At 44.5% G+C, this 15,381-nt stretch overlaps 1 protein-coding gene across 1 annotated transcript in view; it reads left to right on the top strand.

Moving 5' to 3' along the window:
- The window catches only part of CPZ (carboxypeptidase Z), a 188,627-nt gene that overhangs the window by 85,324 nt on the left and 87,922 nt on the right, over window positions 1-15,381 (top strand). Inside the window, exons 7-8 of the mRNA XM_077280064.1 lie at window positions 8,711-8,869; window positions 9,924-10,059. Coding sequence (XP_077136179.1) covers window positions 8,711-8,869; window positions 9,924-10,059 — 295 coding nt within the window. The remainder of the gene's footprint in view (window positions 1-8,710; window positions 8,870-9,923; window positions 10,060-15,381) is intronic.

Raw genomic sequence — 15,381 nt, 5'->3', positions numbered from 1 at the left:
AGCTCAGCTTTATTCAGTTGAGGCCAAACACCAGGGAGGGGCAGACACCGTTAGTAGGCTGTAACCACCAAGTTTTTTAAAAAACAGCACTTAATGAGAGCCAGAAGGTTGAAGCTCAGCTTTATACAGTGGAGGTCAACACCAGGGAGGGGCAGACACCGTTAGTAGGCCGTAACCAAAGTTGAAGGCCAAATGCAGTTTAATTTCTGATACTATAGGCCGAAAGCCAGAAGGTTGAAGCTCAGCTTTATTCAGTTGAGGCCAAACACCAGGGAGGGGCAGACACCGTTAGTAGGCTGTAACCACCAAGTTTTTTAAAAAACAGCACTTAATGAGAGCCAGAAGGTGGAAGCTCAGCTTTATACAGTGGAGAACAACACCAGGGAGCGGCAGACACCGTTAGTAGGCCGTAACCAAAGTTGAAGGCCAAATGCAGTTTAATATCTGATACTATAGGCCGAAAGCCAGAAGGTTGAAGCTCCGATTTAGACAGTGGAGGACAATTTGAATTAGGGACTGCAGACAGACTTAGTAGGCTGTCCCCTGTGGACCATGCATCCACCACATTAACCCATTGTGCCGTAATGGACACGTAATCTTCCGTGGCCATGCCTACAGGTCCATGCGTCTGTTGTCAGGTGCACCTTTGTACTCACAGATTGCCAGAGTGCATGGACAATGCGGTCTTTTACATGCTGGTGGAGGGTTGGGATGGCTTTTCTCGCAAAAGAAGTGTCGACTGGTTAGCTTGTAGCGTGGTACAGCGTAGTCCATCATGGCCTTATTAATAGTAAATAAAATATATAACTGGGCTCTATGAACTTTTAAATAGGTTCCAGGGGTACACGGGAAGCATTGGTGTGGTCAGTGGAGGAGTATTGCAAGAAGGGACCGCAGACAGGCTAACGAAGGCCTAACATAACAAACAATAGGCTCATGGCAGTTTTAAATCGGTTACATGGATACACAGGCAGGCACTCCAGGCAGCATTGTGGTCAGTGGAGGAGTATTGCAAGTAGGGACCGCAGACAGGCTATCAAAGGCCTAAAATAACAAACAATAGGCTCATGGCAGTTTTAAATCGGTTACATGGATACACAGGCAGCATTGTGGTCAGTGGAGGAGTATTGCAAGGAGTGTCTGACACAGTTAGTACTCCCAAAAATTAAATAGATGTTAATGTCTCGCAAAACAACAATAAATTAAAAAAGGGTGGCATGCTTAGGTACAGGGGTGGGCTCATCTGCAGAGTTTATGACAAAGTAATTTGGCAGTAAATTACTATTTACTGGTATCAATATAGGACACTGACCCAGACTACTTTAACTAGCATCATAGATGTCAACAAATTGGTATTGTTTGTCAGGGCCAGGCATTGAATGATGTCAGCGCATAGACTAAACATTGGTGGAGCTGTGCGAGATAATTTTGAACATGGTAGAGCACAGTTTGAGCTGGGGGGGGGGGGAACTCTCTTGTGGCCGGCGGTACAGCCCCAGGGCCCCTCATGTTACAACGGTGTGTCTGACGTTGGGTGCGCACCACCACCGCCAGAGACACTACATTGTACTATGAGGGACCCAGTGGCAGTGCCGTCGACCAAAAGCGGGCACACCCACCTCTTCAGACAAACAGCACTGTAACGGGTGCTTGCGCCAAGTGGCGAGCCCACGGCCCCGTGGGGGGAGTTTTCCCATTGGGGGAGGTGTAAACATGTCGTATGCTGGACAAACAGCTGCTGCAAATTAAGAGATTGGAACACTCAGTAAGACCAGTCCACAAGCAAGCAACTTTTATTGGAAAGCTAGGTGTCAGCCGGGAAAGGTGGGGCAAAATAATTTGAAATCCAGGAGTGGTTCATTTTAATGAAGGTGAGATCATCCACATCTTGGGTAGCCAGACGAGTCCTTTTTTCAGTTAATATTGAACCAGCAGCACTGAATACTCTTTCTGATAGCACACTAGCTGCTGGGCAAGCAAGCTCCTGCAATGCATATTCTGCCAATTCAGGCCAGGTGTCTAATTTGGATGCCCAGTAATCAAATGGGAATGACGGTTGAGGGAGAACATCGATAAGGGATGAAAAATAGTTAGTAACCATACTGGACAAATGTTGTCTCCTGTCACTTTGAATAGATGCTGCAGTACCTGTCCTGTCTGCGGTCATTGCGAAATCACTCCACAACCTGGTCAGAAAACCCCTCTGTCCAACGCCACTTCTGATCTGTGCACCTCTAACACCTCTGCCCTGTAGCCCCCTGCAGCTTGTGTGAGAACCATCACCGGCACTGTGTGCTGGGAATGCCTGAATCAAACGGTCTACAAGAGTAGCTTGTTTGGTTGCTAATATTTGTTCGAGGTTCTCATGTGGCATAATATTTTGCAATTTGCCTTTATATCGAAGGTCAAGGATGCAGGCCAACCAGTAATCATCATTGCTCATCATTTTAATAATGCGTGTGTCCCTTTTGAGGATACGTAAGGCATAATCCGCCATGTGGGCCAAAGTTTCAGTTGTCAAATCTGCGGTTGTGCTGGTTGGAGGGGCAGTTACAGGCAAATCTACGTCACTTGTCTCCCTTAAAAAAACAGAACCCGGCCTTGCAATGCCACTAATTTCTGTTGGCCCAGGAGAAGCTTCCTCATTCAAAAAGTACTCACCCCCATCATCCACCTCGTCCTCCTCCTCTTCGCCCGCTACCGCGTCCTCTACACGGCCCTGACCAGACAATGGCTGACTGTCATCAAGGCTTTCCTATTCCTCGGCTGCAGACGCCTGCTCCTTTATGTGCGTCAAACTTTGCATCAGCAGACGCATTAGGGGGATGCTCATGCTTATTATGGCGTTGTCTGCACTAACCAGCCGTGTGCATTCCTCAAAACACTGAAGGACGTGACACAGGTCTTGTAGCTTCGACCACTGCACACCTGACAACTCCATGTCTGCCATCCAACTGCCTGCCCGTGTATGTGTATCCTCCCACAAAAACATAACAGCACGCCTCTGTTCGCACAGTCTCTGAAGCATGTGCAGTGTGGAGTTCCACCTTGTTGCAACGTCGATGATTAGGCGATGCTGGGGAAGGTTCAAAGACCGCTGATAGTTCTGCATACGGCTGGAGTATACGGGCGAAGTCTGCGCACTTTGAGGAACAGGTCGGGTAACCCCGGGTAACTTTTCAGGAAGCACTGCACCACCAGGTTTAAGGTGTGAGCCAGGCAAGGAATGTGTTTCAGTTGGGAAAGGGCTATGGCAGCCATGAAATTCCTTCCGTTATCACTCACTACCTTGCCTGCCTCAAGATGTACAGTGCCCAGCCATGACTGAGTTTCATTCTGCAAGAACTCGGACAGAACTTCCACGGTGTGTCTGTTGTCGCCCAAACACTTCATTGCCAATACAGCCTGCTGACGCTTGCCACTAGCTGTCCCATAACGGCACACCTGGTGTGCAACAGTGGCAGCTGCGGATGGAGTGGATGTGCGACTGTGGTCTGTGGATGAGCTCTCGCTTCTGCATGAGGAGGAGGAAGAGGAGGAGGGGGGGCGAACGCCTACAGCCAACTCTTTCCTTGACCCTGGGCTAGGCAGAACTGTCCCAATATTGCTGTCCCCTGTGGAGCCTGCATCCACCACATTCACCCAGTGTGCCGTGATGGACACGTAACGTCCCTGGCCATGCCTACTGGTCCATGCATCTGTTGTCAGGTGCACCTTTGTAATCACAGACTGCCTGAGTGCATGGACGATGCGGTCTTTAACATGCTGTTGGAGGGCTGGGATGGCTTTTCTAGAAAAGAAGTGCTGACTGGGTAGCTCGTAACGTGGTACAGCGTAGTCCATCAGCGCTTTGAAAGCTTCGCTTTCAACTAACCGGTAGGGCATCATCTCTAATGAGATTAGTCTAGCAATGTGGGCGTTCAAACCCTGTGTACGCGGATGCGAGGATGAGTACTTCCTTTTCCTAACAAGAGTCTCATGTAGGGTGAGCTGGACTGGAGAGCTGGAGATCGTGGAACTAGCGGTGGTGCCGGTGGACATGGGTGACTGAGAGAGGGTTGGAGATGGTATTCTTGCCGGTGCCCTACATGCAGTGTTTCCTACTACTAACCTGGTGATTCCCTGACTGCTTTGGCCTGGCGACGAAAGCTGCACAGATACTGCAGGTGGTGTGGGAAATGGTCGGCTTACAGGGAGGGAAGGGATGTAGCGTTGCTGACTAGCTTCATTGGCCGAGGGTGCTGCAACCTTTAGGGACGTTTGGTAGTTAGTCCAGGCTTGCAAATGCATGGTGGATAAATGTCTATGCATGCAACTTGTATTTAGACTTTTAAGATTCTGACCTCTGCTTAAAGTAGTTGAACATTTTTGACAGATGACTTTGCGCTGATCATTTGGATGTTGTTTAAAAAAATGCCAGACTGCACTCTTTCTACTATGGGATACCTTTTCAGGCATTGCAGACTGAGCTTCTTTAACCGGATGGCCACGCTGTCCTCCAACTGGTTTTGGTTTTGCCACGCGTTTTTGGCCAGATACGGGCCCGGTAGATGGAACCTGTTGTGATGTTGATGCCTGCTGCGGCTCCTCCTCCTCCGCTTCAGAACTACTGCCGCCTGCACCCTGTTCCCCCAATGGCTGCCAATCGGGGTCCACAACTGGGTCATCTATGACCTCCTCTTCTATTTCGTGTGCAACTTCGTCTGTGTCACCGTGTAAGCCGGTGGTATAGCGTTCGTGACGTGGCACCATAGTCTCCGCTGGTTTTGATTCTGCCTCAGTACACTGCGAGGGCAATGTTCTGGTCTGAGTCAAAGGAACAGCATAGTAATCTGGCTGTGGCTGTGCATCTGTGCACTCCATGTCCGATTCAACTTCTAATGGGCATGGCCTGTTAACTGTTTCACTGTCTAATCCAGGAACGGTATGTGTAAAGAGCTCCATGGAGTAACCTGTTGTGTCGACTGACGCATCCTTCACTGTTGTTTTTAGTGAAGGACACAAGGAAGCAACTTGTTCCTGACCGGGAGCATCCACTGACGATGCACTGCTCTGACATTTGCCACTTTCCGAGGAGGAGGCGAAAGAGCTAGAGGCAGAGTCAGTAATGAAAGCCAATACTTGTTCCTCCTGCTCCGGCTTCAAAAGTGGTTTTCCTATTCCCAGAAAAGAGAGCGTTCGAGGCCTTGTGTAGCCAGACAACGAACCTGGCTCAACAACTCGAGACTTAGGTGCTGTACTGCTTTTACCATGACCACCTGATGCTCCACCACCACTACCATCATTACCAGCTGACAATGACCGCCCACGGCCACGACCTCTTCCACTAGACTTCCTCATTGTTTGCAAAATGTAACCAAAGTAACGCTATTTGTTACTGTAAAACAACTTAAAAGGTGAACTCAAACTTCTGTAGGATTTATATATACCTTTATAGGTGCCTGACACTGAAAGGAAAATCAGGCCCAATGTTACACACTAGGTTTTCTGTGCCCCAATAATTTGAGACAGATGGCACACACAGGACCAGCACTCAAGCAGAAATGCCAATCTTAATCTCCCACTATTATTTTTTTTTTAAAAGGGAGAATTTACCCCCCCCAAAAAAAAGGCCAAGTATTACACAGTGATTTTCGGTGGCACACAATGAGAGACAGATGCCACACACAGGACTGGCACAGAGGCAGAGTTGCCAATATTTATCTCCCACTAATTATTTTTTTTTGAAGAGGGAGAATGTACCCACAAAAAAAAAAATGGCCAAGTATGACACTGTGGTTTTCGGTGCCACACAATGAGAGACAGATGCCACACACAGGACTGGCACAGAGGCAGAGTTGCCAATATTTATCTCCCACTAATTATTTTTTTTTGAAAAGGGAGAATGTACCCACAAAAAAAAAAAAGGGCCAAGTATTACACAGTGGTTTTCGGTGCCACACAATGAGAGACAGATGCCACCCACAGCAATGGCACGGAGGCAGACTTGCCAATATTTATCTCCCACTATTTTTTTTTTTTTGAAAAGGGAGAATGTACCCACAAAAAAAAAAATTGGCCAAGTATTACACAGTGATTTTCGGTGGCACACAATGAGAGACAGATGCCACACACAGCAATGGCACAGAGGCAGACTTGCCAATATTTATCTCCCACTAATTTTTTTTTTGAAAAGGGAGAATGTACCCAAAAAAAAAAAAATGGCCAAGTATTACACAGTGGTTTTCGGTGGCACACAATGAGAGACAGATGCCACACACAGGACTGGCACAGAGGCAGCGTTGCCAATATTTATCTCCCACAAATTTTTTTTTTTTGAAAAGGGAGAATGTACCCACAAAAAAAAAAATGGCCAAGTATTACACAGTGGTTTTCGGTGCCACACAATGAGAGACAGATGCCACACACAGCAATGGCACAGAGGCAGACTTGCCAATATTTATCTCCCACTAATTTTTTTTTTTGGAAAGGGAGAATGTACCCCAAAAAAAAATGGCCCAGTATTACACAGTGGTTTTCGGTGGCACACAATGAGAGACAGATGCCACACACAGGACTGGCACAGAGGCAGAGTTGCCAATATTTATCTCCCACGAATTTTTTTTTTTGAAAAGGGAGAATGTACCCACAAAAAAAAAAATGGCCAAGTATTACACAGTGGTTTTCGGTGCCACACAATGAGAGACAGATGCCACCCACAGCAAAGGCAAGGAGGCAGACTTGCCAATATTTATCTCCCACTATTTTTTTTTTTTGAAAAGGGAGAATGTACCCCCCCCCAAAAAAAATGGCCAAGTATTACACAGTGATTTTCGGTGGCACACAATGAGAGACAGATGCCACACACAGCAATGGCACGGAGGCAGACTTGCCAATATTTATCTCCCACTAATTTTTTTTTTTGAAAATTGAGAATGTTACCCCCCCAAAAAAAATAGCCAAGTATTATACAGTGATTTTCGGTGGCACACAATGAGAGACAGATGCCACACACAGCAATGGCACGGAGGCAGACTTGCCAATATTTATCTCCCACTAATTTTTTTTTTTGAAAAGGGAGAATGTACCCCCCCCAAAAAAAATGGCCAAGTATTACACAGTGATTTTCGGTGGCACACAATGAGAGACAGATGCCACACATAGGACTGGCACAGAGGCAGAGTTGCCAATATTTATCTCCCACTAATTATTTTTTTTTTGAAAAGGGAGAATGTACCCACAAAAAAAAATGGCCAAGTATTACACTGTGGTTTTCGGTGCCACACAATGAGAGACAGATGCCACACACAGGACTGGCACAGAGGCAGAGTTGCCAATATTTATCTCCCACTAATTATTTTTTTTGAAAAGGGAGAATGTACCCACAAAAAAAAAAAATGGCCAAGTATTACACAGTGGTTTTCCGTGCCACACAATGAAAGACAGATGCCACACACAGCAATGGCACGGAGGCAGACTTGCCAATATTTATCTCCCTGCAGTTATCTCAGAAAAGTATGGCAGGCAGCTATAAAAAGGACTGCTGCACACAAAAGTGTGGACAAACACACAAGATAGCTGTGCAGAAAGGAAGGAAAAACAGGATTTGTGCTTTGAAAAAAGCAGTTGGTTTGCACAGCGGCGTACACACACAGCAACGCAGCTATCAGGGAGCCTTCTAGGGCAGCCCAATGAGCTACAGTGCTGAGGAAAAAAAAAATGTAGCTTCCACTGTCCCTGCAAACAAAAGGTGGTGTTGGACAGTGGAAATCGCTACAGCACAAGCGGTTTGTAGCTTTATGTACCCTGCCTATCACTATCCCTGCTTCTGAAGAAGCGGCAGCAACCTCTCCCTACGCTCAGATCAGCAGCAGTAAGATGGCGGTCGGCGGGAACGCCCCTTTATAGCCCCTGTGATGCCGCAGAAAGCAAGCCAATCACTGCAATGCCCTTCTCTAAGATGGTGGGGACTGAGATCTATGTCATCACGCTGCCCACACTCTGCGTCCACCTTCATTGGCTGAGAAATGGCGCTTTTAGCGTCATTGAAACGCGACTTTGGCGCGAAAGTCGCGTACCGCATGGCAGACCCCACACAGGGATCGGCTCGGTTTCATGAGACGCCGACTTTGCCAAAAGTCGGCGACTTATGAAAATGAACGATCCGTTTCGCTCAACCCTAGTATCATACGAACAATGGCCTATGTCTCCTGAACTGTGGAAAAAGAATAAATGAATAAGTGTAAGTGTAAAGTGCACCTGAGTAGTCATCACATGGCCAGGATGGGTTTACTTTTAACCGTTTAGCTTTTAACAATAAAATGATCCACTTACTATATGAAAACGTCTGGAACTAAAACTTTAACGTAATTGATATATGAAGACATTTTCTGTCCTCATTGTGTTGTTTACCTGACTAGGCACGATGGTGGGAATATTACCAATATCCGATTGATAGTCAACAGTGTCCATGTGGATGCCTGAAAGAGCCAATGGAAGAATCTCATTGGTGCTTTCCTATCATTCTTCCACTTGACCTAGCTAATAGCACAGGTAACATTGGCTAGATGCCCATCAATTAGACCTTGCTGGCATATTCTACTGCCCCATCATGGATATTGGTCCTATGTCACCAGTATCTATACTGAAACTCTACAGTGGTCTCTTCCAGGCACTACTATACCCTATTGAGGCTGTTTACACCTTCTATATTTCACTCCTTTCCATGTAGGTCGCTCCAGAGACAAAAGCGGTCATGAAATGGATGAGAAAAATCCCATTTGTTCTATCTGGGAGTCTTCACGGAGGTGACTTGGTTGTCAGTTACCCTTATGACTTCTCAAAACATCCTTTAGAAGAAAAAATGTATTCTCCTACTCCAGATGACAAGGTGAGAAGCAGACGCCATATACAATATATATTCTATAATCTGAGACATTGCAATAGAATAAGGAAAAGGTCAGTTTCTTTGCACAATTTTTTTGATTGATTGATTGCTGTTATCCTTTCTTTCTTTCTTTCTTTCTTTCTTTCTTTCTTTCTTTCTTTCTTTCTTTCTTTCTTTCTTTCTTAGGAAAGGGCAGTACAGTAGAGCTGACCATACAATGAGAGGAGAGATGATAGAAGGGTTTCTATTGTGTCACAGATAAATTAAGCTGCATTTTCTGATCATGCAGAAGATTAGACCAGGAGATCAGACCTGCATCACTACATCTCACAGTCTGTGAAACCTGCTCTATGCTATGGTGGGGGTGTGTCCTTTTTCTGCTGTGTTGCTGCCTGATTATGATTGGACATCTCATACACGGAGAAGAAGTACACTCCTTCAATGAAAACCATTAGTCTTCACAAAAGTTAACTCATTCGGTGCCTAATACTTCGATTGGCAATATATCTGCAATGTAGAAGTAAGATTAAAAGAAAAACAAAAAAACAAAAAAAAATGTATTCCATTCTTCAGTCACTATTACATTGTCTGTCCTGTTCAACATGAAACATTTGGTGTCTGATCTTCTTAGAGAAGAATAACTTGTCTATTTACATTTGTAATGAAAGTGATATATTAATCACATTTTCATCAAAAAGGCATGTAGGAAAGTTGTACTTTACAGTCTTTAAAAGGAGAACTTTTGGGTTATTTTACCAAACGGGTGGGGGAAGGGAAGTGACAACTGTTCTTAGCTTTCATGTATCTGAATTCAGGCAAACTACATTTAATGCCTACACCAACATTAATCTAACACAAAAATAAGGATCTGCATGAATATTTCATTATTTTGACAGTTGACTGAAATGGCTCAATTGATCCCTATTCTTAGCAAGAAAAGCGAAATCAAATGTAAATAAAATATCATTTTGAACAATTTTTCAAATGAAAAAGTTATCTATTAAAAAGAAAGCAGCCATGATGTTGTTCGCAAATCAATCTATATCCATTTCATCAGGTATTTAAGTTACTTTCAAAAACCTACGTGGCTTCAAATCCCAAAATGTCAGACCAGTTGACCGAAAGATGTGGTGGAAATTTTGTTAAGAAAGGATCCATAATAAATGGTGCGGAATGGTACAGCTTCAGTGGAGGTAGGTTGACTTCATTTATTTTACTCGATTAATATGTGGCTCAGCAAATATGAAATAGCTTCTTGGTATTAAATATTCATCATCTTCACTGTCTTTCTTTATTTTTCCACTTTTATCTCTGTTTAAATGTTAATAATTCTTACTACTGTTGACGGATCTTATATGATTTCTAGCCATGCTTTACTGTATCTACATTTTACTACCTGTGTATATGAATATTTACGGAATGCATTGTGCGGTTAAAACGAAGTAGCAACATTATACTCCAAGTCACTACAATTACGGCAATATCAAACTTGTATGTTTTTTTTTAGATTTTATTGGTGAAATAGGGTTTAGAAGTTTGCAAAAACAAATTTTGCTTGTCGCCATTCTCTGAGACCCACAAGTTTTTGTGCTTTTTCAAGGATGGAGTTGTGTGAGGGCTTGTTCTCTGTGTGCCGAGCTGATATTTTTATTTATATCTTTATGTGGTACATTCGACAAATTAATCACTTTTTATTGCATTTTTTGGGGAACTGCGTGGACTAAAAAAATGTATACTGGGCATTTTTTCTTTTCAGCTAAAATATTTTTATATTTTAATAGACCAGACTTTTATGAATACTGTGACATCAAATACTTGTAAGTTTATTATTCATTTATTTTTTAAACTGAGAAATTATTTATATTTTTTATTTTTTTTAAACTTTATATTTTATTTTTGTACCTTTAGGGGACTTGAACCTGTGATTGTTTGATTGAGTATGCCATAAACTGCAATACTATGTAGTATGCAGTGTAAAGTGCAGTCTCTGTAGCTGAGCTACCAAGATAGTAGCGATGGAGGCCATCAGCAGGCCCCAGCTACACATCGCAGAGGACCTATTGAAGCCTGTAAGTGCACACAACTGCAATTGCACATTTCCTTTAGGCGACCACAACGGCGAGACCGAGGACTAGCTGCTTTGTTGAGAGAAGGTGGAGTGGGTGAACAGGACACACTGTTGGACTGTGAGTGAAGTGCAGGTGGAGATGTTATGGTGGATTGAGAAAGATCTGTTGTGTTAGGTGTCAAAAAAACATATCCACTTTTGTATCAGCTGACGGGCTTTCACTCACCCCGACTGTAGGGGGTAAGCAAGTGAAGTTTCTATGGCCAGAGACCTGCTTGAGAAGACTTAGCATGGTGACGAAGGAGGAAGAAGCAGCAGATGTGGTGGATGGAACGGCCAATGATTCGCAAGGCCCAGTAGTTCGCACCTTAGTGCAGAAAGATTCCCAGACTAAGGCATGTTGATTACATATGTGCCGGTTCATGCATGTAGTTGTCAAATTATTGCAATTTTTGCCTTTACTGACTCTTTTTTTTCAAATTTGGCAGATAATGTGAGTTGAATCATCCTTTTCGGTCTCAATAAAGGCCAAATCTAGGCAACTCTTGCTGCTCCTGCAAACTGCAGGCTCGTGACCGGTGCTGGCCACAGCCAGGGTTGTGGCTAAAGATACAGTGCTTGTCATGGTTGCATCACTCAGTGTCTGTGCGGGAAGCTGCAATGTAACCTCTTCGTTTTCCTCCTCCTCCACCTTCTCTGCTTACTCAGCTGTGTACCTCTGGGTTCACACCAAGTGGGATCTACAACCTCATCATTATCCTTTCTGTTCTCCCACACCTCGCCCTGAGAGTCACCCTCCTCCACGACATGCCCTGACACCACAGCACAGTCCGCGTGTGCATCTGGTATCTAAGTGCAACACCCGCTAGGGCTGTGGGGTACTAAGAACCAGGTCACATGGCTCTTAAAGGGGTGTTCATGACAGCAATGACCTGGTCCGTGGCCCTAGGTGCGCAGTAAAAATATGAAAGGGGAAGTTCATAAGTGATTGTATGTGACGCCACCTGTGGTGTTTGTCTATAGATGGCTGACGCTGCTTAAGGGGACCGCTGGGGCCGGTGGTGTTGCAGCTTAGATGGTTCGGCTTCTCGCAGGTGGATTACCAGAACAGTTTATGAGGGATGGTAGACATTTGGGTGCAGGAGTGGGGGTGCAAGAAATGAGTGGAGGACACAAGGACTGTAGTTTCTTTACCTTTAATCTCAGGTTGAAGGTGCAGTCTGGGGCACAATTCACAGCTGGTAATGGAGATCCGGGCAGCCTGGAAGAAATTCAGAGTCCCCCTAGCCAGGTAGAGTTGGAGGCCTTCCTACTTTTGCTGTTCTCTGGGTGCTTGGTGCTTTTAGTTCTCCTCAAGTCCCTCCCTCAGTCTGTCCACTAAGTGAAACACTTCCCACATGGCAGGCAGCTTGAGCCTGTTCCAGGTGTCACTCCCTCGTGGTGACTCCAGGCTCTTGTATGCTGCTGTGCCTTCGGGTGTCAGCTGGGGCCAGAAAACCTGCAATTTCCTGTCCTCTGGATTTGATTGTGGGACCTGAAGTTCCCACAAAAATATGGACTGCGGTGTCCAGTCTTCTGCGCTTAGTCGCAGGGTGAGCTCAGTCGCAGCTCCTATCCCCCAGATTCTCCTCACTTCTTGCCTCTTCTTCCTTCACTGTCTGCTCTCTGATTTAAACTCTAGTCTAGGCTAGTTTCACATTTGCGTTAGAATCTGCAGCGTTTAATCCGCATCTGCAAGTGCAGGAAAGAACGCATAGAAACATGTACAAACGCAGCGTTTTTTAGACGCATGCGGGAATGCATGCGGTTAAAAAAACACCACGTTTGCACGCTTTTCCATGCGTTTTGTCATGCGTTTGCATTTTTGGTGTGTATGGTGAAAAATTTTACAGGAGAAAAATCTAGATAACCAGACACCGCCAATGTGACTACAGAGGGCGTGTATTATGGGATCTCTATATATAGACCCTAGGACTGCTGAAATCTTAACAGTGTGCTACTGTATCCTGTATCATGATGGATCTTCGCATGGACAGCTTTTATTTCAACCTGGATTTAAGCATCAAGCTGTTTCTTGTCTATGCGTTTGCTTGGGAGCTAGACAGAAATCGCGAAAGATAGAGAAGGAGATGGCGTAGGCATTTTTGGAGACACACCATTATCGAACTACGTGAGAGCCGTGGAGCCTATCACACGCTGTATGGCGAGCTTAATGCCAACCCGGACAAATTCCCGGAATATACCAGGATGTCGCAAGACTCTTTCCAGGATTTGCTTGCTCATGTCCAAGGAGCCATATGGAGACAGGACACCCAGCTCCGTAGAGCGATTCCACCAGAGGAACGTCTGCTGGTTACATTAAGGTATGTAACAAATCTAAACAAATGCCAGTGCTAATTTGGGGGGTTCTGACATGTATTTTTTTTGTATTTTCCTTTATGTCTTTAGCATAACAACACCATAAATAGAATTGATTGTAATTTTTTATTTTTTTTTTCTTCCAGATTTCTGGCAACCGGAGAGAGTTTATCATCCCTCCACTTCCAATACCGGCTTGGAATTTCAAACCTGTCCGGAATAGTTGCGGAAACCTGACGGGCTTTGTGGAATGTTCTCTGGGATGAGTTTATACCCCTACCCACCGCGGACATGTGGATTGAAATAGCTGAAAAATTCTGGAGTGTGTGTGATTTCCCCAACTATTTGGGAGCGGTGGACGGAAAGCACATCCGCGTTATCAAATCAGCCAGAACAGGATCGGAGTACTTCAACTATAAAAAATATTTTTCTGTTTTGCTCATGGCAATAGCAGATGCGGACTGTCGCTTCATCGCCGTGGACATTGGAGCTTTTGACCATGGCAACGATTCCCAGACTTTCAAGAACTCGGATATGGGGCACCGTGTGTATGGCAAAAATTTTAATTTTCCACGGCCACGACCTCTCCCCAACACTCAAGGTCCACCGATGCCATTTGTTTTGGTTGTGGGGGATGAGGCCTTTCAGATGTGTGAAAACCTACTGAAGCCATATTCCAGTCGAGACTTAAACCACACTAAAAGGATCTTTAACTACAGACTGACCAGGGCCCGGAGAATAGTAGAGTGTACCTTTGGGATTCTAGTCTCAAAATGGCGCATTCTTGCAACAGCCATTAATCTAAAAATGGAGACAGTCGACGAGGCGGTCAAAGCCTGTGTGGTTCTCCACAATTACATAATGGCTAAGGAGCGACCCAACTTTGAACTGGATGAACCAGTTGGAAACCCATTGCCAGATTACCAGCATCACCCGCTGCGGTCAACTGCTGAAGTTGGCCACATGCGGGACCAATTTGTTGCCTTTTTTGATTCAGATATTGGATGTGTCTCATGGCAGGACAATGTTGTATAAATGTCCTTTTGGGATTTGGTCTGTACCAGTTATTTTTTTTAAATGTTACTAATATTTGTTGTTAATAAACTTTATTTTTTGGTATCTTGACCGTGTCTCCTATGTATTTCATCTACAAACCAAGGCTGCCGTCACACTAGCAGTATTTGGTCAGTATTTTATATCAGTATTTGTAAGCCAAAACCAGGAGTGGGTGATAAATGCAGAAGTGCTAAATATGTTTATATTATACTTTTCCTCTAATTGTTCCTCTCCTGGTTTTGGCTTACAAATACTGATGTAAAATACTGACCAAATACTGCTAGTGTGACGGCAGCCTTAGGTTGTTAGTGGTAAGGTTGTTGACGTCATTGCGTCCTGATTCTGTTCTGCAGTATCCATTGGACGCAGACTGAAGAGACAATGGCTGTTTAATACAAAACAGATCGATACTCATCAAGTCAGGTGTCAGAAATAATGAATTCATGATGCACATATAACAGCCTCATGAATTCACTATTTCTGACACATGTCCAGGTGAGCATAGATATGCCTTGTATGACTGCCGTCGTCCATTCACTTTGTGTGAAATAGATTACGTACACAGAAGAGAAAAAGGAGCTTATACAAGGCAGTTCTCTACTCACCAGGTCAGGTGTCCTAACTAATGAGTTTTTGGACACCTGACCTGTTGACTGTTGAGTATAGTTCTGCATTGTATTGCCACCATTTTCTCTTCAGTCTGCAACACTAGTCACAGACTAAGCAGAACAAAGAGATTATGGAGAAAATACAAGTATAAATTTTTTGGTCCACCTCATATCTTTATACTAAAGACACACAAAGTATTGTACTTGCTAACTACTGGAGCTATGATGTGGCCAAAAAATAAAGTGTGCGGCGCAGTGTTTTATTTGGCGCACAGTGTGTGTTGCCGGCGGCGAAATACACAATTAACCACACATAATTGGGGGCAAAAAACAATAGTATTTATTTTCTTACAAACAAAATTTTTATTTAACTGCGTCTGCTTGGGGTAGAGTGATGGAAATTGGGGGTTTGAAGCTGTGAGGCC

The sequence above is a fragment of the Ranitomeya variabilis genome, chromosome 1 (genome assembly GCF_051348905.1).
Source record: "Ranitomeya variabilis isolate aRanVar5 chromosome 1, aRanVar5.hap1, whole genome shotgun sequence".
NCBI classification, from domain to species: domain Eukaryota; kingdom Metazoa; phylum Chordata; class Amphibia; order Anura; family Dendrobatidae; genus Ranitomeya; species Ranitomeya variabilis.
Note: the sequence above shows the minus strand (reverse complement) of the source record. Positions and strands in the feature narration are given on the sequence as shown.